Raw genomic sequence first — 26,081 nt, 5'->3', positions numbered from 1 at the left:
AGTTCACGGGTAGTTTGTTAAAATCACAATTATAATGGTAAAGCGAGTTATGAATAATGTTTTTTACCAAATGAATTATGTTACGAGTTGATTCTTCATAAAATATATTGTAAGTATGTAATTTTTATGTATATTCCTACTTCTACTACAGAAATGGTCAATTGAATAATTTGTCGATAAAGATTATTTCATGCTGTTAAATTTTTATTGTTATTTAATTTGTATCAAAACTCAATATATTATTATTTACTCGCTTTTTCGTTTATTATTTTATTTAAACTTATTATACAAATATATAATTCACCGTAATCGAATGCATTGCAATAAAATTAAAATATAACATATTCTAATCAATTAAAAATTATATATATATATATAATTATTTCCCCCGCGCTGTAGTGCGGGTCCGAACCTAGTTGGTTTTTTAATTTTTATGTCTTACTTAATTAGCAGATAATATAGAAAAAAACAAGTTCACCTATGCAAGCACCATTTATATATAGAAAAATAAGCTTAAAATAGTTAAGGTAAAAAATTTAGGTTATGTACCTTTCCACACAACCTACAAGTCTTGTAATATCAGGAATGGTCAAGTAGTGATCACAAGCGTCATCTATAATGGTAAGGAGATAGTTAAACTTAGCGGCAATGACCCGTCCACCTGAAAACTGTGGTTCGTAATACATCATCAATCCTGCTAGCCAAGCCTCCACGATCCTCTCTCTAAATTGACTTGGCCACTTAGATGTTAGGTCTAGCTCTATCCACCATCTTTAAAAACAGGCGAAAAAAAAAAAAAAAACAGAAAAGGGATTATTCAAGATTAATAGAGTTGTTAAAGTTAACAAAAGTAGATAATGGCTGTACTATGATCGGGAAAACGGGGAAAATCAACCCAAACTATTCCCCGAAGGCATTTTCATACCCAAACTCGCGTACTCTGAATTTTACAACCCAAACCAGCTTTCAATTCAAATAACCAACCTGAACCACAATAATTTTGGTCGATTTCAACCTCGACGTTAACAATATCCCTGCCCATCTTGAAGATTTGGACAATCAAGTTTAAGTTTCTGTAAAAACCAAGATGGGCAGGGATACTGTTAACGTCGAGGTTGAAATCAACCAAAATTAATGTGGTTCAGGTTGGTTATTTGAATTAAAAGCTGGTTTGGGTTGTAAAATTCATAGTACGCGAGTTTGGGTATGAAAATGCTTTCGGGGAATAGTTTGGGATGATTTTCCCCGTTTTCCCTACTATGATCCTACTTGATAAACGTTTTGAGTTCTTTGATGTAATGCAGCTGCAATAACTTGAAATTGAGCTTGGCTAATCTGAGTAGCGTCTTATCATGATCTTTTTCTTGTTCGTAGAAGGAAATGTACTCTCTAGCAATTAGTGCTTCCATATTCCAACGTTGAGGTAGATAAAGCATGTTTCTTATAAGCTTTGTGATATGAGGTTGGCATGTTCCACCTGCCAATAGAGACTTCAAATGGTTTGATGTGAACTTCAATGCTTCGTCCAATACATAGTCTTTCGTTGTTCCCAAGTGAGCAGCTTCATACAAGTTCATTATACCTTTGGTATCTCCTATAAGAGATTTCTCAAACTTCCCATCATCCCCTATAAATCTCTTGAATACATCTACATGCGGAAGAGATCACTAAAAAGTCTATAAAGGATGTGAAAGACTACAAATCAATTAATAGTTTTCAACTTCTATAAAGGATTCAATACACCCCTTTAGTTTTCAACACTCTATCAAAATTTTAATATACCAATAAAGAGTTGGACTTTTTTTTTAAATTTTTTGTAAATTTTCTGATCTTATTATAAAGGTATATTGAATTTCCTTTTGTTATTTTCCATCTTGTAACATTACATTTGTTGTTTATTGATTTTTTGTATATTATATAAGTTTTTATTTATATGTTCCCTCTTCTCTATTATCCACTTTATTTATTTTTTAGAGTGAAATTTCTTTGTTAAGTTATTAGCAGTTTGTCTAATTCGTTTTTGTATTAAAAATTTAATTTTTAAAAATATTTAATCGCATTAAAGTAATATTTTAAATTATTAATTGCTGAATTTCATTTTGGTTGTTTATTATTAGATATTTAAGTCTTTATCTTTGTTTCCCTTTTTCTTTATTATTGATAAATAGAAACATAAAAAGTTTGAAAATAGTAAATTTTGTAACATGATTTTTTCATTAATGGCCTATATAGTTATTGTTTATGATAATTAAGGTAAGGTGTATAATCTACATATTAGGAATATTTGCTAATGTAACGGTGATGGACTTAAGGCAACAAAGTGGGCTTCCATGATGACTTAATGGGCTACAAACCATTGATTGTAGATTTGATAGTCTATTAGTCTATTACCCATTTCGTGTGAAACCAATTTCAGCATAGAAACCAGGTTGTGTTAAAAAAATTTTTGACCCGGTTGGTTTGTTTAAAAGACAAAGTTAACCTTAATGATTTGTCTTTGCTAATGTTTTATAGTTTGGTTTTTTTGGAAGAAAGGTTGCCAAAAACAATTTTTGGTCAAAAAATGTCTCCAAAAATGTTAAGATAGATTTATTGTATATATTTGACGTTAGAAGTGATTTAAAATACAAAAATAGTAAGCATTAGAAAAATTTAGCTTACTTGATGATAAATTGTGTCCGTATGTTCTAAAAACGCAGAACATGATCGAAACTGTAGACAAGTCCCTTTCATCACCAAACATATCTTCAATCCTTTGAAAAACATCTTCTAGTATATTTTCAATCTCATTTTCAAAATGAAAAGCAAGACCAAGGCTAAGAAGCAATTGGATCAAAAGCACTTTGCTCTTGGATGTTTCATTGTCACCTTGGGAAGATAAGAGCTCCCTAACTTCAGGCTTGAGTATGTCAATCTCTCTTGTAATCGCGTCAAGTTCCTATATAGCCGAAAACAAATTTCATGTAAACTCTTACTTAAATCTTTTCTTTTATCGGCTAACTTATATATAAAGGTATACACATTTCAATAAAAGCACGAAAAATAGTTTATTATATATTACAACTATAATTGTATTGCCTCACCGAATCATCAATGGGAAAAGAGACGAAGTAATCAGTCCATTGAGAGTGAGACAACTTTTTGAACGCAAGACTTTCATTATCGACCGTTGTTTGGACTTCCATAGTGGTTTGAAAGACAAAGAGAAACAAAGTTAGAGAGTTGTAGCTAGGTGAGGAGTGTAGTGTAGGTAAAACCACAATATATATATATATATACTAATGAAACAATGTTTATTAAATATTTCATCAAAATCACCTGATTAACAAAGTAACAACTAACAAGTGGAATTATATCCAAAAAAAAACAAAAGAAAACAAGATTTGTTAGACAGATTTGTTAAACAAAAAAATACGCGTAATAGTTACTGTTTCTAATCAAAAGCTTGTGTTGCTGTTTTCACTGGTAATTTTAGATTTCAAGAATTTTGGTCGCTGTAACAGAAATTAAAAGAAACGATGAAGAAGTAAAAGAAATATGAAAGTAATCATGTGATGAATAGTCGCAACGACTGCGACTAACTACCGAACATGCCTATATACCAAATTATATGGAGAAAAATTAATAGTTTGACAAAAGATACAGTAGTGGTGTATAAGTCATTTTTTATAGTAAAATAGAGTAATGCCAAACAGTTATTTTATTTGTAATGTTGACAACTTAGTTCATTAATTTTAAATAGAATGTGCTATAACACAACTTAGTTCATTACTTTTAAATAGAATGTGTTATAACACAATCAAGCACACCCTTCTTGGACTACCGCTTTGAGGTATAACATGAAACCTTAAGGATAAATCTCTATTAGTAACTAAACTCCTTATGAGTCTAGATTTAACCAAGATAACCTAACCTTGTGTTAAACTCCCTCTGAGCCTAGACTTCAATACCCCAAGTCTCTGGAGCAACCTTCACAAATACGTCACACCACGAAAGGGTGAAAAGAACCCCCATCGGGGAGTGAGCGACGAACAAAGAACTTGATCACACAAGCACCAAACCGCGAAACTATGTCGCACACAAAACCAGAAATCTCTCAAAGATTATTCTTTGTGCTTCAGCTCTTTTGCTCCTCTAGGACGTGTTCAACACCTCTATATATAGCAAACATGATTTCCAAATCACATAAGATAATTTTCCAAATATCATGAGGAAAAACTTTTTTCCTTTTTTCTCTTTTCCTTTATCTTGTCAAGCTCCAATTCTCCTAAACTTAGAATAGTTATTTTTCTCTTTCATTCATCCTCCAATCATTTGTTATTAAGTCTTCTAGAACCTAAACACAGACAAACATAAAGCATCAACATCGTGAATCACATCTTGTATCAAACAGCCACTACATCAGACAAAATCCTTGCATCTAAAAAGCATAAGATAAGTGTACTTTAGTGACATAGGTAACCAAATCATCGATTCATTTAAACTTTTTCACAAACTAGGGTCTCACTACTTGACCAGATTTATTAATTTAACGTTTAATAGCGACGTACAAACAATGCATACATTGTTTACTTATATGTTTAGTAAATGACTGAATCTTACAATTGTTTTCACTAATTGTTTTCTCTATCTAGTAGGAGGAATAACCTACCTAAACTTGTTCATTTTGGTTTTGAGCAGCAACTCTAAATAAATGTTTTCTACTTAATTTTAAAATATCTCTCACTCTAATTGACATTAAAAAAAACTATGGGATGCATGGTATACTAGTTATTCATGTTTTCATGTTTTGGAAAAGTGATATCATTATATACATTAGTATTGTGTTAACACTACAACTTAAAAAAAAAAAAAAAATCTACTAAAATTAGCTTTCCGGCATGTTTATTCTACACAAGTTATCCATGCCACTAATTAAGAGTTCTTTAGTTTTACATTTATTCTGATAATTTCGGAAAATATTAGTTAGACCTCATATGCTAGAAAAGAATTTGCCACTATACCAAATTGGCAAATTATATGGACTAATATGAATTCAATATAAAAATTTATTTCTTACAGAATATTAATATTTTGGGAAGAATATTAAAGCAAAGTAGTAGTTAAGATTTCTCTAGCTAAGTCAATGTTTAATAGCAAAGTATTGTAATGCTACATCATTTAAGATTAATTATATCATCAATTAACATGTGTTTTCCATTAAATAGATAAAAGATATATTTAAACATATTTTTTTTGGTTGTATATTCCACTTCCATTATTGTTTAACTTTTATAATAATGATATCCATATGGTGGGAAATACATCACAATTACAAATATATATATATACTATCACGCCAAAGAATGAAATACATCATAAACACAAAACCTTAGATCAATTACCCCTATTATCATGATCCTCATCATGTATTTTGACATATCTAATTTATTATCACATAATGATCATATGAATATATAACTTTCAAATAATAATCTGAAGAACCTGAGTGGATATATACATCACTAATAAGTTTGATAACACATTATATCTAATGGTGAGTAATGGTGAGTATATCCTAATGGTAACACATATAACTACATTACAGTTGTGGCAGATGTATCAACTCCTTAAAATAACTTATACAACTATAAAACAAATAAACCACTATACCATATTATATATAAAAATTTAGTCAAATTAAAAACTAAAGTCATTAAAATATAAATGCTATTATGATATTTAATATTTATGCTCGTGCCAAAAATAAATATAAAAATCTTTGTTAATATTAATTCTTCTAGAAAAATAATAGGCACCACATCAAGTAATTGTCACTTTCTAACTCTAATGGGGGCATACATCTGTTTTTAAATATAATTAACATGTCATTAAACCGAGTAATGACACATTCAAGCAAGAAAATTATATTATTAATTTGTATAACTTTCGTCTTACCATTTTATAAAACAGTTAGATACAATGTCAATTTCAACTTGAACAAACATTTTTTCTCAAACTATGTAACCTACCAGATTTTATTTGAAATTAATATCGACCGAATTAGTGTAGTCATCAAAGGTATATAATAAAATGTTTATTTAGTAGTTTTGTTTTCTAATTGCATTCAAACCGTGTTATCATTGGAAAATATGATGTAATGACATCGCACCCGAATCACCTCATTCATATTTCTAACTAATCACATCGCTCTCATACTCAAATTGTAATCACACTCAAATCGGAATGCCATTCGGGCCCTAGTCAAATACCATATTTTAGTCGGATGTAACATAAAAAAAAAACTACTAAGTTAGAAGTAACATATAACAAAAGTCTTATTGCAGATTCTTAAATTAGGCTCTATATATATTTAGATTAGGTTATCAAGTCACCAACTTTTCCAATTCTACCCTCCATTTCTAAAAACTGCAAATTAATCATTCCAAGTAAGAAGACAACCCTGGTGGGCCAAGGAGGAACACCATGTGGCAGAGTGTCCCACGGGGCGGATTGTTGCAGTATTTTCTACTTTATTTTACAGACATGTACGTCCATTTTAACAATTCTAAAAATATATTTGAAATTCTTACCATGAGGACTTTAACTTGATGTATTATTATCAAATACTTACAAATTTAATTTGACGGTAACAAAAATGTGTTATATTACGTATTTCTTGACGTCGCAAAATTAACTTATATTTTTTTGGATTTGAAAGATAAAGTTGTAAGAAATAGAAATTTATAAAATTTATTTGCAAAAGACCCTTTAGATATATTAACCAAAACATTTTGCGTGTAAAATGATTGTTATACTACTGTATATTCTCGTGTGCATAGTAAAATAGTACGTTTGGAATCTGGGATCCAAAACTCTATAAATTACAAAGTAGACAGGAAGAGGAAATGCACAAATTCACAAATAACAAATACATTTACCAAACACTTATATGAGAAATTTAAATTGAAATGGTAATGATATTAATCACTTTGTGTTTAACTACCATCCTTGCACTTCTCCTAAAATACATCCTCCAAAGAACCTCCACAAACAAGTTTAACCTACCACCATCCCCATGGCGACTTCCGGTGATCGGAAACCTCCATCAGCTCAGCCTCAATACTCACCGCTCTCTTCGTTCTTTGAGTCTCCGATATGGACCACTCATGCTCCTTCATTTCGGCCGTACACCAGTCCTCATAGTCTCCTCCGCTGAGGTTGCTCATGAAGTCATGAAGACACATGATCTTGTTTGTGCAAACCGCCCAAAAACAAAAGTGGTCGATAAAATTCTGAGTGGTGGGAGAGATGTGGCTTTTGCTCCTTATGGAGAATATTGGAGACAAATGAAGGTAGTTAAAATAACAACTAGTGTTTTGTTTTCATTCATAACTATGGTTTGGTAGCTCACTAAGTCATTTTAACATGTTAAAATGTTTTTACTCCTATTATAAAACAAAGAGATTAGTGTTTCAAGAATACTTAATGTAAAAAAAGGAGAGTAGTAGTAACAAAATATTTTGAATTTTGTGTTGGATGTAGAGTATATGCATCCAAAATCTACTCAACAACAAAATGGTTAGGTCTTATGAGAAGATAAGAGAAGAAGAGATTAAACTAATGATCGAAAAGTTGAAAAAAGCAAGTTGTTCATCTTCATCCTCACCGGTAAATCTAAGCCAACTCTTAATGACTTTGACAAATGATATAATATGTAGAGCTGCCTTGGGAAGAAAATATAGTAGCAAGAAAGATAAGATTGATGTAGAGAACATAGTGAGGACATTTGCTGCACTCTTAGGTGAGTTTCCTATTGGAGAATACATTCCTAGTTTGTCTTGGATCGATAAGATGCGCGGTCTTGATCATAAAATGGAGGAAGTAGATAAAAGGTTTGATGAATTTTTGGAAAGAGTTGTTAAAGAACATGAAGAAGCAAATAAAGAGACCAGATCCGACTTGGTTGATAAGTTGCTAATGATTCAAAGCGATAAGACGGGACAATTCGAGCTTGAGAAAAGTGCCTTAAAACTTATCATATGGGTAAGTATTATAACTAGTTATTAGGCGTGCTTCTATATTAGCTTTAACATGTTGACATTTTACTTGTTTTTATCCTTAGGATATGTTCTTAGCTGGAACGGCAACAACTCTATCATTTCTTGAATGGACAATGACAGAGCTTATGAGACATCCAAAGGCCATGAAGAAACTTCAAGAAGAGGTTCGTTCAAAGTCACCACAAGATTTATTTATAACGGAGAAAGAAGCTGAGAAGATGAATTATTTACAAGCTGTTATTAAGGAGGCTTTACGGTTGCGTCCACCGGCTCCATTGTTGGTTCCACGAGTATTTAGCGAAAATGTCAAGTTAAAAGGATACAATGTTCCTTCAGGCACACAGGTTATAGTCAATGCTTGGGCAATCCAACGAGACACTATAACATGGGGGCAAGATGCTGAAGAGTTTAGGCCGGAAAGGCATTTAGACTCGGATTTGGATTTTCAAGGACAAGATTTTAAGTTTATTCCGTTTGGATCGGGAAAAAGAATATGTCCCGGAATAGGATTCACATCGGCGTTGATCGGGGTGACATTGGCCAACATTGTGAAACGGTTCAACTGGAGAATGGATGTCCAACCAGAAAGGGTTCAAGATGATCTAACTGAAGCAACCGGCCTTGTGATTTTCCGCAAATTCCCTCTTATGGCTATCCCATCTTCTGCTTGATTTCGAACCTATCTCTTTTAGCCTTATTCGTGAATAAAACATTGCAACTTTGCATGGTCTAAGTACATTCATAATATGATAAGACTTGTAATACAATTCTTGATTTAAGAGAAACTCTAGTTGTCTGAACTAACTCAAAATTTAAGTTATCTATGTTCAAAACATGCTGCTACTACTGAATCCTCTCGATGGAGATGGCAACCAACAGACTGGAATGCAAGAAACACAAATCCTATTAGAGTCTCAATTGGAGAGTACTACAAGGGTAAAGTTAGATGCTATGTGCATGGTCAACATGAAACAAGAAGATCAACTTCTCTTTAAGGGACCTTGGCTTTTATCGTGTTCGAGCTACACATCATGCACGAGACAACTCTTGTACTATTATATGGAATCACAACACATTTCTATTGCAATCCCAAATGCAAGACAACTAAACCATATTGTCTTTCGTGTTTGCTACATATCTCTCTTTTCTACGGACAAAACATAATTAAGAGACATAACTCAAATCCTGAGATCAAGTTATATAATGGCAAGACCAGTTTTCAAATAATCCAAGCAAGAGAAAGGCAAACGCAGGATTTGGTCAACTTCTAGTGAAGTCTTCATAAGACTGTTCATGACTTTACCATTAAGTCTTCCTTCTTTGCTCATCCCTCTACTCACCACCAGAGATACATTACATAGCCATGGCACATCACAAGCAAACACCATCCCATTCTTCTCATTCTCCATTAAACCCTTTTTATAAGCTCTACCAACCTTCCTAACATACTTCCCCGTTGTCACACCTTCGTTTGATCTGTCTATGTCAGAGATATCTGCATCAGAGTGAAGATTCACCACCATAGTCCCATGCTCATGGTGAAGTACTTTGCTCAGAGCTTTCATAAACACCGAACCAGAATCCCATAGAGTATGAGGAAAGATGTCAGCTCCATCATAAGCATCCATAAAGATCATGTCATAAGTGTTACATTGGTTCTTGAGAATGAACTCCTCAGCTTTTGATTCGTAGAGAAAGAGTCTCTCATGGATGCCTCTCCACATCACTTGGTCAATAACTTCCGGAGATTGTAACGCACGTTTCCCGGTTTCTGTCATGACAGAGAATGCAGGAAACCCCATTGCTCGAACCGACTCTGAGATAACGAGCGGGTCAAGCTCAACTATGTCAACAACAGCACCTAGAAGATAGATCAATAACACCATCCACATCAGTTTACATATGAATTCAGAGATATAGGTATAATGATTAGTACTTACCAAGAATGTGTTTAGCTAAAAACAACGGTAAACTTCCACCACCGTGACCGATGCATAATATGTGCATTTGTTTCTCCCCAATAGCTACACTCTTCATATCAAATTTAGAAGCTGTAAGAGATGTCAATCCAACTGACACCATGCTCTTCAGATCTGTCACCCAAAATAAATAAATAAAGAGTTCAGCTTAATAATAACATAGAGACCAACTCCACAAAACAACATCACAATGAACCTAAACACTTATACTTGGAAACACATGACTACCACAACTACTTAAAACACAATAAACAAGTCATGTTTCAAGAACAAACAAGTCAAGTTCCAAGAACAAGTTATGTTCTGTGTATCCATAAAACATAAGCATCTTAATGCATAAAACTAAACCAACATAGCTCTAAAAGTGAGACAAGGTAGCATATAATAAAAGAAAGGAATAAAGAAAATATCAATCTCACATGGAACAGCAAGACAATGTGGTTGTTGCATATAGAAAACAGAACTAGGTTGCAATGTTCTGTAAGCAGCCATGACTTTAACAGTGCTTTGTCGAGTATCATCGTTAAACCGAAGCGATCGCCATTGATATCCAAGTATCTTAAACATCTCATTCTTCTCTTCTCCATCTCTAGTCATTACTTCCATATACCTTTTCTCTAACCATCTCTCAGTTTCTCCCCATGAATCTCTACTCTACATAAGATTAAATCATTATAAACACTCTCCTAAATCAAGAAACAAAAACTAAGGTTTCAAGAAACAAAAACTAAGGTTCCAAGAAACAAAAACAGAGGTTCCAAGAAACAAAAACAGAGGTTTCAAGAAACAAAAACAGAGGTTTCAAGAAACAAAAACAGAGGTTTCAAGAATCTGATTTTAACTCACAGGGAGAGAAGAAGGATGAGCGACGACTGAAACGACGCCGTTTCCATTAACAGAGACAGCTCGTGAAACTGTGTGGCCGCCGTCGTGAGGATCCCACCATTCCGGCGAGTAAAACCAGTCTCCTTCGTCGTGTCCTCTGCAGAAATGGCGTACACATGACTCGATGGTGGTGCTTAGCCTTCTCCCACGCCGTGTTGTCAACGAGAAACGTTGAACTGAATTCATTTGTGAAGATGACTGAGAAGGCCAGAAGAACTTCGAGATCGCCGGAAAATTTTAAAGTGTGTCGGTGAAGGTTTGGGACTTCGACGGCGTTTCTTGTTACTGTAATGAAACCCTTAGAAAGTTTAGTTAACCAGGGTTTAATTTAAACGGTCCAATTGATTTGGTTGGGTGAATTGTTGTGAATTAATGAACCGAACCGAGATTTTAGTTGTTCGGTTTGATTTTGGTTATTGGTTATTAATTGATCGGTAATTCTGCGAAATTAGTTCGGTTAACTGACAATTTCGATTAGTTTGATTCGGTTCAGCTTAACCAAATTTGTTTAAATTTTTAATAACCAGATTATATCATTTTTATAAATAAAAAAACTAGACCAGTTTTCGTTAATAACCGAAGTAACGAAAAACCAAATTTTTTTTTTTTTGTCATCAAACAAAACTATCTTAATCTACTGAAATTAAGTATCAAACTGAGTCATCATATTTAACATTGTTTATTTCTTTTAATATCAAAAACACCATATTTTATTAAACAGATTTAAGTAGGCTAGCCTCATGAGCTAGCCATACCGAAACTTAAGAGCATATATGGAAAAAGTAGAACCTCGTGTTCGAACCGCTTTCTTTTTCTTGGTTCATGCTTGAACCGATTTCGCAAAGCTATCAACACGGACATTATTCGATCTAGAGGTGTAAACAGTAGAGTAACATTTGTTCACATGAAGACTGAAATTAATATCCACATATACGATTAAGTCTGCATATAGTATTGAGTTAATCACAGACAAGACTATTATTTTGATTATTTTGTTGTTTTTCTTTCACACAGTTACATGTATAAAATTAAAAAACGAGTTACAGAAATACAGATTTTTTTTACATAAGATTTGTTCCTGTACATATTTTTTTTTTTATTAGAAAAAGGAAAAAAAAAAAAACACCCATGAACTAGACTTGATCAAAGTTTAGTTCAAAATCCTGAAAATTCCAACTGTCTCTGTGTAAATTCCAAAGTTGTACGTATCACTTCGTTGTTTTACTAATCTTGAGAACTTTGAATTTTTGGATCTTATTTCTCTTATCCCAGTGCCTTCAAGTTTTAATTCTCCAATGGTCCTTACATTTTCTTGAAAATATTTGATCCCAGTGCAACCAGAGAGATCAAGAGAATGGAGATTCTCAAGCTCATCAGTGTCTGGTATGTTCTCCAAGTTTTTGCAGTCTTGAAGATCTATTTCCTCAAGGTAAGGTGCGTTTGAGAGTTCCACAACTTGAATTATTTTCTCACAGTGCCCAAGATTAATTTTCCTCAACCTCGAGAATCTCTGCAATCAAACAAAAGTGATCAATATCAGAAATCTATACCTTTGTGCTACCAAAGCAAAGGCAAAATACATTTTTATCACATCTTTATCTTTGAAAGGATGGAAAATAAAATTGTGAAGGACTAATAAGAATATTGAAATTAATACATATAATAAAGTAATGTTTCTTTTTGGCACGTTCAAAAAATCTGCTCGTCTTTCTCTTCTTACGACATACAGTAAAACCTCTATAAATTAATACTGTATAAATTAATAAACACTATAAATTAATAAATTTTGCTGGTCCCAAGTCGGGCCGGTGTAAAAATTGACGAAATTTGATAAGATAATAAGATAATAATTATTCTGACATCCCTATGTAAAATATAGTCCTAATAATATCATAAATTAATAATCACTCTATATATACATATAAGTAGATATATTAATATATGTTCTTAGTTTTTTTTTGTAAAAATAAATTTTCTCCTAGAGTTAGTATTTTATGCATGTTAGTATTTTTTTAAACAATAATCTTGTAATATATACCATCACAAGTCATAAAAATAACCAAATTTTCTTTATGCTTTCAATTTTTAAATATGCATCATATTATTGACAAAAAATAAATATGCATCATATTCACTTTTATATAGGATGTAAAAATATAAAATTGAGGTTATTAATATACATTTGAATTTATGTATATCATTTGTGTAAGTGAATTTATCTACAATATCTGTATTTATAGTCAAATTTTTTTTCCTAAATATAGTATTCACTTTCTAACTACTGTATAATTTATAAAATTTAAAAAATTAGTCTTATTTTGTAAAATTGTATCAATTCATAATTTTTTAAAATTTGAAAAACTATAAATACCACTATAAATTAATAATTATTAATTTACACTATAAAATAATAAATATTAATTTATAGATAAATTAATATCACTATAAATTAATAAAATATCTTGGTCCCAACATTATTAATTTATAGAGGTTTTACTGTATGTCATTTATTTTAAAATATTTGTAGTATTAAATTGATTCAATTGACTTTATATAATATACATAGTCTTATTATGTTTTTACCTAAAAAAAAAAATTTGAAATTATACATTATAAGAAGTTCATTATTTTATTTATTTAGTATAGCATATCTTCCAATATTAATTTTCTCCTTTACTTCTTTATTTGTAGAATTAATTAACATGACATGATTATTATATTATTTTGCAATTTGAATTTGATTATAAATAGTTTGATTATTAACCACAAAACTTATTTTAATGCTATTATTTCTCGGAAAAAAATAAGGGAAAATTAGGTGATTCGAGAATCGAGAGAGCATTCACGTAAAATTATATCTAAAAATATTCAATTAAATTTCATTAAATCTTTTTTTAATGATATGTTGTAATAATTTTTTCGATATGAGGTTATTAATATTTTGGCATGCATGTCTCCGTACGTGTTCTAAAGTGGTGAAGCTATTGTTAGTTTTTGTTGTTTCCCTTACCTTATATCCTTGCCAAAGTTTGTAAAATTGACAAGCAAGTCGTCGGAATAGAACAAGTTGCCTTCTGTGAAAATGTTGGAGTAGAACAAGTTGCCTTCTGTGAAAACGTTGGGGCAAAGATTGCACCTTCTTAGAGGGACGACGACCCACACAGGGACTCCTTAGGTCACTTACAGACTCAGCGACTTGGTTAGTAAGATCGAAATCTGTGTGATTCTTCACATCAAATATAATGTTTTGTGAGCCATGCAAGATAGTCTTCAAAACTATATCTCTTGAAATTTCAGTGGTCTGAAACACACAAAAGAGAAATCCAAACCAATTGATTAGGTCATTATCAAGATCCATACGTTATAAGGAAGTTTAAAGGGTATATATATATATATATGTTAGATCGATTGTAACGTACCATTGCTATGCCATATTCTTCATGTTCATCATCGTCTACAATATTGGAGTAGATGCACATAGATGTGTTCTTGTTTGTATTAACAAAAGCATCATTAGACGAAACCTCCTCCATATTATCGGTGTTCTTGCTTTTAACTTTCTCGGCATATGAGCGAAGAGCAAACGGGTTCCCTTTTAAACCTTCAATCTCAATCATTGGAAGATTCTTACCTATTGCATCTTTCCCATATAAACACCTTGTGAATAGTTTCATAGCATCTTTATCATTTAGACCGTTAAGCTCATAAATTTCACTGAGGCGGCACTCTTCAAGAACTTGTCTATCTCTTGAGGTTATGATGATCAAGCTCCCTGGACCAAACTGATCATTCCGCTCAAGAAAAGACATAGCGGATTTAGCATTTCTTGCATCATCTAGAACAATTAAAACCCTTTTTTGGCGATGGCATTGCTTAGAACCAGAATTGTTTAGGTCAAACTCTTCCACTAGAGTCGTAGAAAAGAATTCTTCATGCAAAGGCTCAAGTGTGTTCTCACTATGTTCTTTGTCGAAATCGTTCACAAAGCGAGAAACATCATAGTCTCTAACCATTTGGCGAAACACCGCTTTAACAAGTACTGTCTTGCCAATGCCAGGGTCACCTAAAATGCCTAGGGTTCGAAGGCCCCATCCTTGCTTGCATAGCAAGTTTTCTATATATAGTTGCTGCTTGGGGATCCCAATCTCTTCCGTAGGATAGAGTATCTCAAATACAGCTTCCACGATCACCTCCACAAATTTGGATTCTTCACTGAGATAATAAGAAGTTTTTTCAAGGTTAATAGTCGATGTAAAACAGAATTCACATATTCTTTTAAATTTGTCTTTTGCTTGGTTTTAAATTTTAATAATATTATCGTTGACAAAAATATAAAATTAAATCTCAGCTTTCTTTGTATATATATATTAACATTTTTGAAGTATCTTTTGGGTTATAACCTTTTATTTTAAAATATTTGCATAATTAAACTCTTGCCATTTGTATAAATAATAAAAAATTAAGGTAAATTATGTAATTAAATCATAATAAAATTGCAAAACTAGAAATCAATATTTATTACATTTAACAAAATTTCCTTAAATCACTCCCTTATAAATCAAATATGTCTCTAATATCTTTATATGATCTTATTTGTTTTTAAATTTATATTATTATATAAAACATATGTATAATAAAATATAATTATTTTTTCATATGTTACAATTTGAATTTTTGAAAACAAACGTATGTTTCTCAAACGATACAAAAATGGATGTACTAAAGTATTGTTTATAATTGTATAGTACGGGTGTGTCAAATGGGTAACCCAACCCGACCCGACCCAAACCCACATGGGTTTAAGGTTTTCGTGGGCGGGTTTAACCCGACCCATTTATTATAATAGGTTGAATATACTTACCCAAACCCAATAATAAAAAAAACTAGTGGCTAAATGGTTTATATGGGTTACCCATTTATAAATAAAATATACTAAATTAATAAATATGAAATTTATAATATATTATATAAAATATAATTATAAAACCAACAATAGTTTTTTTGTGATAAAAAACATCTAGGTATGATTAACAAGCGGGTTCAAATCTAGTTTGCTACTATAAAGCAAGCGTATAGAGATGTTTGATGCAACAACTTGAATAATGTCTGGTTCAAAAAATAAAATAAGAATTAAACAACCGGAATAATGTGTTTGCATGAAAATAACGACTTGATTGTTCTATAAAGCGTTATATGTGATGTAAAGCGTTTGAAATCTAAAGTTACCACGAAAAAGAAACTTCTTATATTATTAATAAACACCCCAAAACATTGTAATAAGAGCATCTCTATTGACAATACTAAAAAAACATATGTTAAACATATTTTATAAAATTCTTGACAAAAATAACATATTTAATAATAAATTTATTATTAGTTTAATGTAGTGTCTTAAAATGAGTATATTAATGTAGTTTCTATAGCCACCAATATAAAAAATAGGTGTCTACAATTTTTGTTGATTATTATTTTTTAGATTTCAAAGACATTCAAATTATCCTTCATTCTATTCATGAGGTGGTTTAAGAACACCAGCAGAGTTCTAAGACTATCTTTAATAGGGAGATCTTAAAAAAATGTTAGCGTAATTTGTTATTAAATAAAATACAAAAAATGGTTTAAAGAGTAAGATAGTATCTTAAATAAGATACAAAATCAAAGTGTCTTAATTTTTAACTCTACTTTTTTCAATACTAAATTTATTCATAAGATCCAAGCTTAAGATGATCTTAATAATGATGCTCTAAGAGCATGACAAGAGTAAAATATTCATATCTATCTAATATTATTTTTATTTATTTATTAAACGAATCATTGACAACAATGTGTAGAGATCATTTCTAAAGAGTCTCTCGAACCATTAACATAACTCACTCTCTCCTCAGTTTTTATTTTAAAATACAAAACACTCCTATACTGGGTGTCTAATACAATTAATTATGATATTTTATACAAAAATTATTTATTAGACACTTTAAGTTATTATAGAATTTTGACCCATACAATGAAGATACTCAATAAAGGTAGATAAAAAACATGTTAATAAACTTTAAAACACAATACATTTTTTTCTTTTTCTTTTTTCTTAACCCTTAAAATATATCTTATTTTAGACATTGATCTTATTAATTGGATCAATTTTTATAATAAACTTGATTATTATTCTATAAGAAAATGTTAAGACACATGAAATATCACCATTGTGTATGCTCTTAAAGAAAGTACAATGGTGATATTCTGAGTGTCTAAACATTAATTTTATAGAATAATAATATTGTTTATTCAAAATTTTAGGCCAATAATAAGATTCGTGTGTTAAATAGGATATGTTTTTGAGTTTAAGAACAGCTGATGTGGTAAATTATCATTGGTGAAAGGAAAAAAATGATAAACGAAAAAATAAATGAAAAATTCAATCGAGTCTCTCTCTTTTTGTCTCTCCCTGTTATCTTTTTTTTGTTATTCTTGATTTAATGGTTTTCAATTAGGGTAAGCAGAAGTTAAAAAAACAAAATATATATGTTTCTGCTTGGAATATATAGTTAACATATCTGAGGTTAAAAGTTTATCTACAAATAGATTAACATATATGTATTATGTTTTAAAAGTTTATTAATATAATTTTTATGTACATTTTTTTAAAAACACCTCATTGAGTGTTTCTATTGGATGGGTCAAATTTTATATGAACTTAAGAGTATCTAAAAAATTACTTTTGCATAAAATATTATAATTAATTGTTTTAGGGTGTCACCATTGAATATGCTCAATGGAACTGCTTTAAAGTCGTTATAAAAAAAATCATTATATAATAATATAGGTACAACCCATCTTTATCAATGATATTTGTATGAGTGTCTAAAACAATTTTAAAAAACTAGTTTTATATTAGTTAAATGAAAGTGTCTAAAAAAGTTAACTAAAGATCAGACATATCGCTTCACCAACTAAGAACGGCCATACACCACCACCCATAGAATCAAGAAAGAGTGTCTTAAATTATATATATATATATATATATTTATTTTTTATTTATTTTTTGTTTAAAAGACACCCAATAATTTTACAAAATATGTGGGATAGGGACACCCAATAGTCTTATAAATTATATTTCTTTCGAACGCTCAATCGTGAAATTATCTCTATACGTTTTCCCGTTGGACATCCTCCTAAGCAAAAATTTAAATTAGGGGTTATTATTATATACGCGTACCTTAATTTCGCGTCATACTCATGGCCTTTTATTTCGGCTATTTCCGCTAGGGCACATCGCCACTTATTCACCTGATCTGCAGAATAAGAACCTTCGAGCTTTTTGAATGCATCACTTAACGTCCCCGATTGTTGCTTCACGGTCGATCTGCTTATGCCATAGAACACCGGAACCAACTCATAGTTCTTGTCACGGTGCTCGACAAGGTTCTCTAGGCATGGCACAGAAGATGCGTAGTCCATAGTGATAATCACTAGAAGAAGTTCGAACCCTAAAACCAGCTTGACTCCTTTGCTTACGAAAGCCGCGGTGAGGTGGCTGATGAAGGAAGAGACTGATGAGTCATTTTTGTTGTAGATCATGTTGTCGAAGTGCTTGGTTCCTTTGTTTGTATTCATGTTTGAGTTGTTTGGAGTATTGCGAATTAACAACGTTACCATGTCGTTATATAAATCAAATCATTAATCAAACAGCCTTCGTAGACGTTTCTGCAAATCATTAAAAAGTATGGATGAAATTGTAAACGCATGAGACGTGCTAGTAGTTGCTACCCAATTCCAGTTGACCAGTTCTGGTTTAATTAAATTTATTAATTTTATCGGTTCTATTTGGTTGGTTCGTTGATTTTATCGGTTCTGTTTGGTTTTTCATTGAGAGAATTGAAGAACCGAAACTATGGGCTATGGTGTTGTAGAAACTGTAGAGAATCAAATTGTTTTTCCTCCGTCCGGGAACGAATCATTTTTTTTAAATAATTTTGGATTAAACTTAGGAGAAATTTCAAAAATACCCCTTTTCTAACACCACTTTTTAAAAATACCCATCTTTCTAATTTTATCAAAAAGTCACAATAAAAATTGAAATTTATCAAAAAAATAAGTATAAACTTATATTTATAGACACAAATTATCTTTACATGTGTGTAAATTTATATATATATTTCATAAGTACTGTATAAATACCTTTTAAAAATCATATAAAAAGCTTATAAAAACTGTGTAAACCTTTTAAAAACCTTATAAAAACCATATAAATGCCGTTTAGAACCTTTTAAAACCTTCTAAATATTTGGATTTAGTCTTCCAGTAGTAATGATGATCTTGATGTACCTTATCAACCATATAAAAGTTTATAATTTTTCATATTTGAAAAAGGGTATTTTTGAAAATGAATAGAAAATAGGGGTATTTTTAAAAATGGGTACACCAAAAAGGGTATTTCTCAAAAATTCTCTTAAACTTACAGCAAAAAAATAAAATGAAGGCAATGCCATTTTTTCAATAGCAACAAATTGAAAATGGGAAATATCCCAAAAAATACGCCATTTAATTTTATTTTGACAGTTTAATACTTGTATTATTAAATTTGGAACAAAAATACGTGGTTTAATTTTGACAGTTAACAGACGTTAACGCTGGTTACGGAATCGTTAAACGCGGTTAGAAGTTAACCTCACATGGTTAATTAGTCTAAACGAAAGACACTGTTACCCTTTCACTTTTCCCCCAAATCAATTTGAGATTTTTTTGAATCCTAAAAGCGATTTTGCTTCTCTTCCATTTGTAATCCTTAATTCCGACGAATGCGATGATTGTGGGCGTTTGATTAGCTGCGGGTCTGTGTAATTGTGTGGTCTGTTGAAGGCGTTAACTTGATTACAGAGAGATGAGGTATGTCGATTCAATTTCCTCAGTTTAGGGTTCGTAATTTTCTAGGTTTGAGATGTATTTTATTGGATCCCGATTTTGATTTCGTCTAGTTTTGTTCAATTTTTCTGGGTTGGCGATGGATATATACTGGCTAATCACTTGATTATTTAAATTTTCAGTGGTTTCGAGCATATAAAACTCAATATTAACTCCAGAGGAGATGTTTCGTTGAAGGATGGGTCCTTCCTCTATATTTGAGGAATAGAGTGTAAAGATATGTCGATTGATCCAGACTTGATGACGTGGTCAATCTTCGACGAGTTCTGCTCATAGAAAGGAGTATCGGGGGCAGTAGAACAAGTCTGGTACAAGCTTCCAGAAGAAGACATGTATGTCGCGAGAGTTATCAAAGAAGATAAAGATAGTGGGATTAGGCAGTTGTGTAGTGAAGCTATGAGTCGTGGTGAAGTCGACATCTACATTCAGCAAGCTGTGTCTCAACCCTCCATTTCCTCTGTCTCAGCCTGGTGAAGAGTTTAATGTTGAAGTTGATGCAGGGTCTGATGAAGAGATTGAAGGAGATAAAGCTGGTGAGGTTCATGAGGAGCAAGTTGGACAGGATATTGGAGAAGATCCAATAGAAGAAGTTGTTGGAGGTCAGGATGATCCACTATTTAGGGCTTTTTACGAAGAAATTAATAGAGATTCTGAGCTTGGAGGGGATTGTAATCAAGCTGGGGAAGAAGCTGCTGGTCAAGATACATACCAAGCTGAGGAAGAAGCTGCTGCTCATGATACATATCAAGTGGAAGAGGATGAAGAATTTGAGAGGCAATGCATGGATGCTAAGCGTCCTGAACCTGCTATGGACACAGATGATGAATGGGATGCTTTTGACCATCGTTAAGGGCTGTTAACTTGAACGTATAGATTTACCAACATTCATAAAACGAAGTTTTTTGTTACAACAAAAATTAAACCAACTATTTTTATTCCAAATTTAATAGTGCAGGTATTAAACGGCCACAATAAAATCAAATGGCGTATTTTTCGGGTTTTTCCCAATTGAAAATGCCACCAAAGGTTTTGTCTTTCCATAAAAAAATGTTTACGTTTTTCGTTGTAATCTTTCGTTAGTATCTTTTCGTTGTAAGTTTTTATTTGAGTTTTTCCGTTGTAATTTTTTCGTATGCTTCTTTTCGTCGTACCCTTTTAAAATGATTTAAAAATAAATAAAAAAGAGAGTATTTTTGAAAATGGACAATAAGAGAGTTTTTTTTCAAAAATGTATAATACTATTTTTCCGTACTTTTTTGTAAAATACATTTTTATATTCATTTTAGAAAACTATAAAATATCATCTATTGTTGTGTCATTTCATTGTAACGTCTTTTTTTAATGGCTTACACTCACCCTTCTAAGCCTTATTTTTGTGGCTTCGAAGTTTACAATTGTATATCAATATTCTAGGAGTGCTAATGAGACTCGTGGCCAACCCTAGAATATTTATACTAAACCCGAGAAACCCTAGCAGGCGAATCTCCGAGAATCACGCTTTTGGGAATAGCTTGCTTGTCAAGTTTATCCCTTTCCTTATTGTTGTGAAGGATATTCTCCATATATTCACACCCAATGCGTTTCTATCTTCGTTGCCAAGTCAGCAAACCTCCTTGGCGCATCGCTTCATCCACTTGTGCTTTGCCACGTCATCTTACGCATCCATGGCAGCAGCTCAAGCGTCTGCTGTGATCTTAGTCGCCTGATGTATTCTCAGGCGTCTGAACAAATGCAGCTTCTTGATCCAAACAACGAGTTGTTCTAGAACTGCATCTACAATCTCCCCTTTTTGACTTAGTTTGATACTCAAGCATCCTTCTGGTTAAACCTGAAAAGATACTCCAACAAACATAAGCAAAAAAAAAAACAGTACAAGCAACAACTAGACAAAACACAATCATTATCTAGCATAATCAGTCAGCAGTTTGTTCAAACAGAACTATGTTTAAGAACCTAAAAGTCGGAAACCACCATGTTCTTAATAGTTCTCTGAAAACATACTCAATTAATTGGCATATTCTCAATCACTAATTCAAATGATATCGAAACCAGATCATCTCCCTTTGCTTGAGTGAACAACTAAGGCAAAAACAAACAGTTATATCACATCAGTATGCAGAGTCATGGAATCCCTTACCTGCAAAATAGTGCATTGCCTCCTGAAGCACTTGAGCAGCAGATAACACTTCAATCGTATAGACTGAATCACACCGAGGATGCAAACAAACACAAAACTTCCAAGATTCAACAGAATCTTGTTGCTCTCGGTCATCCCAAAAACCCACAGCCTTGTGATTTACTTTACCACTCTGTTTTCCTTGCACAGCTGAATCATGTTTCATAACCATCTTTTGCACCATTAGATTATCAACTAGAGTTGTTCTCCCAACATCTTCCTGTCGACTCCAAGACCCGAAAGCATATGCACTCTTCTACGTACTCTTCCTTAACGTTTAGAGACCATACTCACAGGAAGAAACAAATGGGTTTGGACCTATAAACTTAAACATAGGAAACATTAAACATTTAACAAAACCATCAGTGTACACTAACCAACAGAGCCTTGAATCCGAATGAGTCATCTGTCTTTACTTAAAGACTTGAGTTCAATACAAACTATCAATTATCTCCCTTTTTATTTAGAATCAGTTAGTCATCAGTTTACATGAACATGCTTTAGGGACCCAGAGAGATAATCAATATGTGAGGACTCATAAATATTAACATTAAATTTTCAAATATGTATCTTGAGACTCATTCTTCTGTGTTCTGTGCCAACCACATGTTCAGGAAAAAGCTAAAAAACTACTATAACCTTCCGAATCTTCGACATATCAGGTTTGAGTTCAGCGGCTAGACTTTCACACAGTAGTCATGCCTTCAACCTAAGTAGTTCAAACAAAACTTGAACAGACAGCTGGAATATCCTTTGGAGAGTATAGTATCAGGATTGTGTTAAACCTCTTTTTCTATTTTCATTTTTATTTATTTATATTATCATTATTATTATTTTTTTTTTCTCTTTTTTGTTTAACACACTACCTGTGAAGCTTCGATTTATAATAGTCAAGCAGAGTCTTCTCTCAGAGTGTTGACTTTTGACCAAGCTTCTATTAAACTTTTGATTTGTGGATCAGTGATATCGTTTGACTTCTCAACTACTGGTCCTTGTGCATGTCTTCATTAGTGAATTCAGATCTCTATCAAGTGTGTACTGGATTGGATTTTGATGTCATCACAATTTTGATTACTCATTAAAACATGCACACTTCCACCTCTCCTCAGCTCTTTGACCTTCGTTATCATGACAACATTTTACAGGAATGACTATAAGGATCGGCATGACATGCATCTATATTTCACACACTTTAAACCGGAACACATGCATATGGTTCTGATCTTCTATACATCCTTAGGATTTCTAACTTCTGTCCATGTCTTAATTAGATCAGCACAACTCTCTATAAAATTAGATCTTACAAATCCAAATGAATTTTGTTAGATTCACAAATCTGTTGAAATCCACATGTTTAGTAAGCAAATCAGCCAGTTTACTCACATGATCAACCACAATCAATTTCGCCTCAAGAAGTTCACGAATAAAATGTCTAATATCAATATACTTAATACGTGATTGTTGAACATGATTCTTAGCAATGTGGATTGTAAACTGGTTGTCACAATGAATTAAAAGAGTATCAGAACTTATACCATAGTGTCCAGCTATTTGTTTCATCCACTTGAGTAGTGAGCAACAGCTCCCAAGTGCAATATGTTCAGCTTCTACAGTTGATAGGGAGACGCCATTCTGTTTTTTGATGTGCCATGTCATCAGAGTGTTGTCCATGAAGAAACATCCATCACTTGTGCTTCCGATTATTTGGAACTAATTCGGTACAAGAGCTTGTGAAGTAATATCCTCAATCGCAGAGTCTTGTTCTGTCTCTCGTTGCAGTTTCTCGATATCATCGGACCCACGATGATCATCCTGATAAAGAGCTACATCAGATCCAAGCAGACACGACTTATTCGACTTCCACACATAACATATATCAATTAAGAAAAAAATAAACAGAAAATGAATTAGTTTTAGGGAAAAACCCCAAAAAATACCTGGTTTATTTTTTTTGGACGTTTAAACTTGAACTTTTTTTTTTGGAAGAAAAATACATATACTAATTGACATTTCTGATTTAAATATCCCAAAAAATAAAATTTTGTTACTTTCATACCCATGATCTCAAAACAAAAATATAATTTCAATTTTATCCCTACCATCTAAATTAATGTTTAAATGATATGGCGGTAACTTTTAAATGATGTGGCGATAACTTTAATTTTTATTTGTTAAAAAAATTATTTTAACTAAAAAAGAAATATTTTGATATTTTTGTTTTACTGTTATTATTAAAGAATAAATAGAAAATAAAGAAAATCTAATCAATTTATAAAAATTAAAGAAAGTAAACAGAAAGAAAATTTATAAATAAATTTTAGTTTTTGCTTACAAATTAATAAATTACAAAAAATTTAGGTTATTTCAAATCAGTTTTGGTTACAATTTTCCAATAACACTTGAGTAAACTTTGTATTTTTAGATTTTTGTAATATTTTTATTTATTTATTTATTTTACAAATAAATAATAATAGTAAAAAATATATCAAAGAAATTTTATTTTTGAGTTAAAATTAGTTTTCATTACATAAAGTTAGAAATTATTGTCACATGATTTAAACATCAATAATTAATTCAAATGCTAAAGATAAAATTATAATTTTATTTTGGTTAGAGAGCGTGAGTATGAAAATAACAACCGTTAGTTAGTTCATGTATTTTTTCTTTCAAGAAAAAATGTTTAGGTTTAAACATAAAAAAAAATGGGGTAAATGTCTAAAGGTCACTGATTTGTTTTGCTCTTGAAAAACAAGCATATATAACATATTTTAGTTTCGGATTTGAAGAAATGTAGAGAACTTCTTAATTATTGAAATTAAATAAAAATTGACCTTCATAAAGTGATAAAACTAAATGAAGTACCAAACTAAAGTTATGCTGTATCACTAATGATGTCTACATATACACAAACTATAAATTAACTCCTACTGGTAATTTTCTTACGCGCTTAAATATTTGTTTAATTTTCCCACGCGTTTATATATTCTATTCAACCGTCCCCTAAATGAATTCTTTATCCAATGGAATTAGTTAATTCAGTTGACAAAAAACCAATATTTGTTGGATATATATTGAACGAGTCATATTCCATCCTTTTTTTTTTGGTGGGAAGTCATATTCCATCCTTTATCCTAAACATTATGTATGATAAATATTATATGGACCATTTTTTTTTTTGTAAATTGTTATATGGGCCAATAAGTAAACGGGAAGTTATTATTAAAAATCAATCTTTTTGCACGATTCAAAAAAAAAAGAAGTTATATTTATGTACTTTTATTTTTTTTATAAAGTAGTATTTTGTTAAAATTTGTTATATGATGTTATTTTTCAAATGTATAGCAATATACTTATAAGATATATAAAAAATGAACTTTTATTTTAGAATTTAGTAAATAGTTGTGAATTTTAATTAGGCATGTAGCTGATAGTTCTAAAAATATAAAGAAGGTAGATGTCCATATTTTTTGTAACCATTTATATATGTAACCAAATCTAGATTCAGACATACATGTACATACGGAGTTGATTTCAAAAACTAAGTTTGTAATCATGTTTCTAATATATTACGTACATACGGATTATGTTTTCGTAAACCTATTTTTAGGAATGCTATTATTTAATGTTTGATTTGTTTTTACATCAGTTTAGATAAAAAGAACGATCAGATTTTTTTTTTGCTATGAGAAAAGATAAATACATCAAAGAATGATAAGAGAAAAGCGGTATGTCTATTTTAGAACGGAAAAATTGTCTCATATATATCATGTTTCTCCAACTTATAATCGTCATTTTAATAATAATTTACTCTTCTAAAATTGTATATTTTAATCTAACAAATTAGGAAATAGGTAAGAAATACTTCTTGAACCGGAAGACCTAGATATAGTTATTAATCAAGTCAAACCCGCCTGATATGCTTGCTCCTCAACGGATCAAACCCAAATTTTATGATCTAGTCTAGTTACCTTTATTTCTCGTCTTTTTTTTTATGAGAAATAGTTGAGATAATGTTTTTATTTTTCGAATTATTTGCTCCCGTGTTGCATCCCTATTTGCCAACAAGATCAGTTTTTTTTA

At 31.4% G+C, this 26,081-nt stretch overlaps 4 protein-coding genes across 7 annotated transcripts in view; 1 reads left to right on the top strand and 3 right to left on the bottom strand.

The window, feature by feature from the left end:
- Positions 1 to 3,185, bottom strand: part of LOC17879387 ((Z)-gamma-bisabolene synthase 2) — a 4,739-nt gene extending 1,554 nt beyond the window's left edge. For both annotated transcript variants that reach the window (XM_006282913.2, XM_023779686.1), the window contains exons 1-4: positions 3,084 to 3,185; positions 2,662 to 2,938; positions 1,270 to 1,648; positions 550 to 771 (exon numbers count right to left, since the gene is read on the bottom strand). In XM_006282913.2, coding sequence (XP_006282975.2) covers positions 550 to 771; positions 1,270 to 1,648; positions 2,662 to 2,938; positions 3,084 to 3,185 — 980 coding nt within the window. The remainder of the gene's footprint in view (positions 1 to 549; positions 772 to 1,269; positions 1,649 to 2,661; positions 2,939 to 3,083) is intronic.
- Positions 3,186 to 6,918: 3,733 nt separating this feature from the next.
- On the top strand, positions 6,919 to 8,832 carry LOC17877420 (cytochrome P450 71A20). Its single transcript, XM_006285595.2, has 3 exons — positions 6,919 to 7,334; positions 7,525 to 8,025; positions 8,105 to 8,832. The coding sequence occupies exons 1-3, from the start codon at positions 6,951 to 6,953 to the stop codon at positions 8,711 to 8,713; spliced, it is 1,494 nt and encodes a 497-aa protein (XP_006285657.1). The 5' UTR covers positions 6,919 to 6,950; the 3' UTR covers positions 8,714 to 8,832.
- A 270-nt stretch (positions 8,833 to 9,102) lies between these two features.
- Positions 9,103 to 26,081, bottom strand: part of LOC17880638 — a 29,983-nt gene continuing 13,004 nt past the window's right edge. Inside the window, exons 1-4 of one of the 3 annotated variants that reach the window (XM_006283726.2) lie at positions 10,868 to 11,147; positions 10,441 to 10,675; positions 9,983 to 10,135; positions 9,103 to 9,903 (exon numbers count right to left, since the gene is read on the bottom strand). In XM_006283726.2, coding sequence (XP_006283788.1) covers positions 9,239 to 9,903; positions 9,983 to 10,135; positions 10,441 to 10,675; positions 10,868 to 11,092 — 1,278 coding nt within the window. In that variant the 5' untranslated portion in view covers positions 11,093 to 11,147 and the 3' untranslated portion in view covers positions 9,103 to 9,238. Of the gene's footprint in view, positions 9,904 to 9,982; positions 10,136 to 10,440; positions 10,676 to 10,867; positions 11,148 to 26,081 lie in introns of those variants that run through there. The other 2 variants (XM_023779791.1, XM_023779792.1) reach the window with 2 other exon arrangements.
- Positions 12,057 to 18,517, bottom strand: LOC17880804 (protein DA1-related 4). Its single transcript, XM_023779790.1, has 4 exons — positions 18,120 to 18,517; positions 14,365 to 15,118; positions 13,917 to 14,207; positions 12,057 to 12,416 (listed from the first exon to the last, which is right to left on the bottom strand). The coding sequence occupies exons 1-4, from the start codon at positions 18,515 to 18,517 to the stop codon at positions 12,057 to 12,059; spliced, it is 1,803 nt and encodes a 600-aa protein (XP_023635558.1).

This window comes from Capsella rubella, unplaced genomic scaffold (genome assembly GCF_000375325.1).
Source record: "Capsella rubella cultivar Monte Gargano unplaced genomic scaffold, Caprub1_0 scaffold_7, whole genome shotgun sequence".
NCBI classification, from domain to species: Eukaryota; Viridiplantae; Streptophyta; class Magnoliopsida; order Brassicales; family Brassicaceae; genus Capsella; species Capsella rubella.
Note: the sequence above shows the minus strand (reverse complement) of the source record. Positions and strands in the feature narration are given on the sequence as shown.

Excerpts from the sequence above, each read along its gene's own strand:
- LOC17877420 (XM_006285595.2), top strand. The coding sequence starts at position 6,951 with ATGGTAATGATATTAATCACTTTGTGTTTAACTACCATCCTTGCACTT. Across the intron at positions 7,335-7,524 it reads AATATTGGAGACAAATGAAG|AGTATATGCATCCAAAATCT; the intron begins GTAGTTAAAATA and ends TGTTGGATGTAG. Across the intron at positions 8,026-8,104 it reads CCTTAAAACTTATCATATGG|GATATGTTCTTAGCTGGAAC; the intron begins GTAAGTATTATA and ends TTTTATCCTTAG.
- LOC17880804 (XM_023779790.1), bottom strand. The coding sequence starts at position 18,517 with ATGAATACAAACAAAGGAACCAAGCACTTCGACAACATGATCTACAAC. Across the intron at positions 15,119-18,119 it reads GAGTATGACGCGAAATTAAG|TGAAGAATCCAAATTTGTGG; the intron begins GTACGCGTATAT and ends TTATTATCTCAG. Across the intron at positions 14,208-14,364 it reads TGTGCATCTACTCCAATATT|ACCACTGAAATTTCAAGAGA; the intron begins GTAGACGATGAT and ends TGTGTGTTTCAG.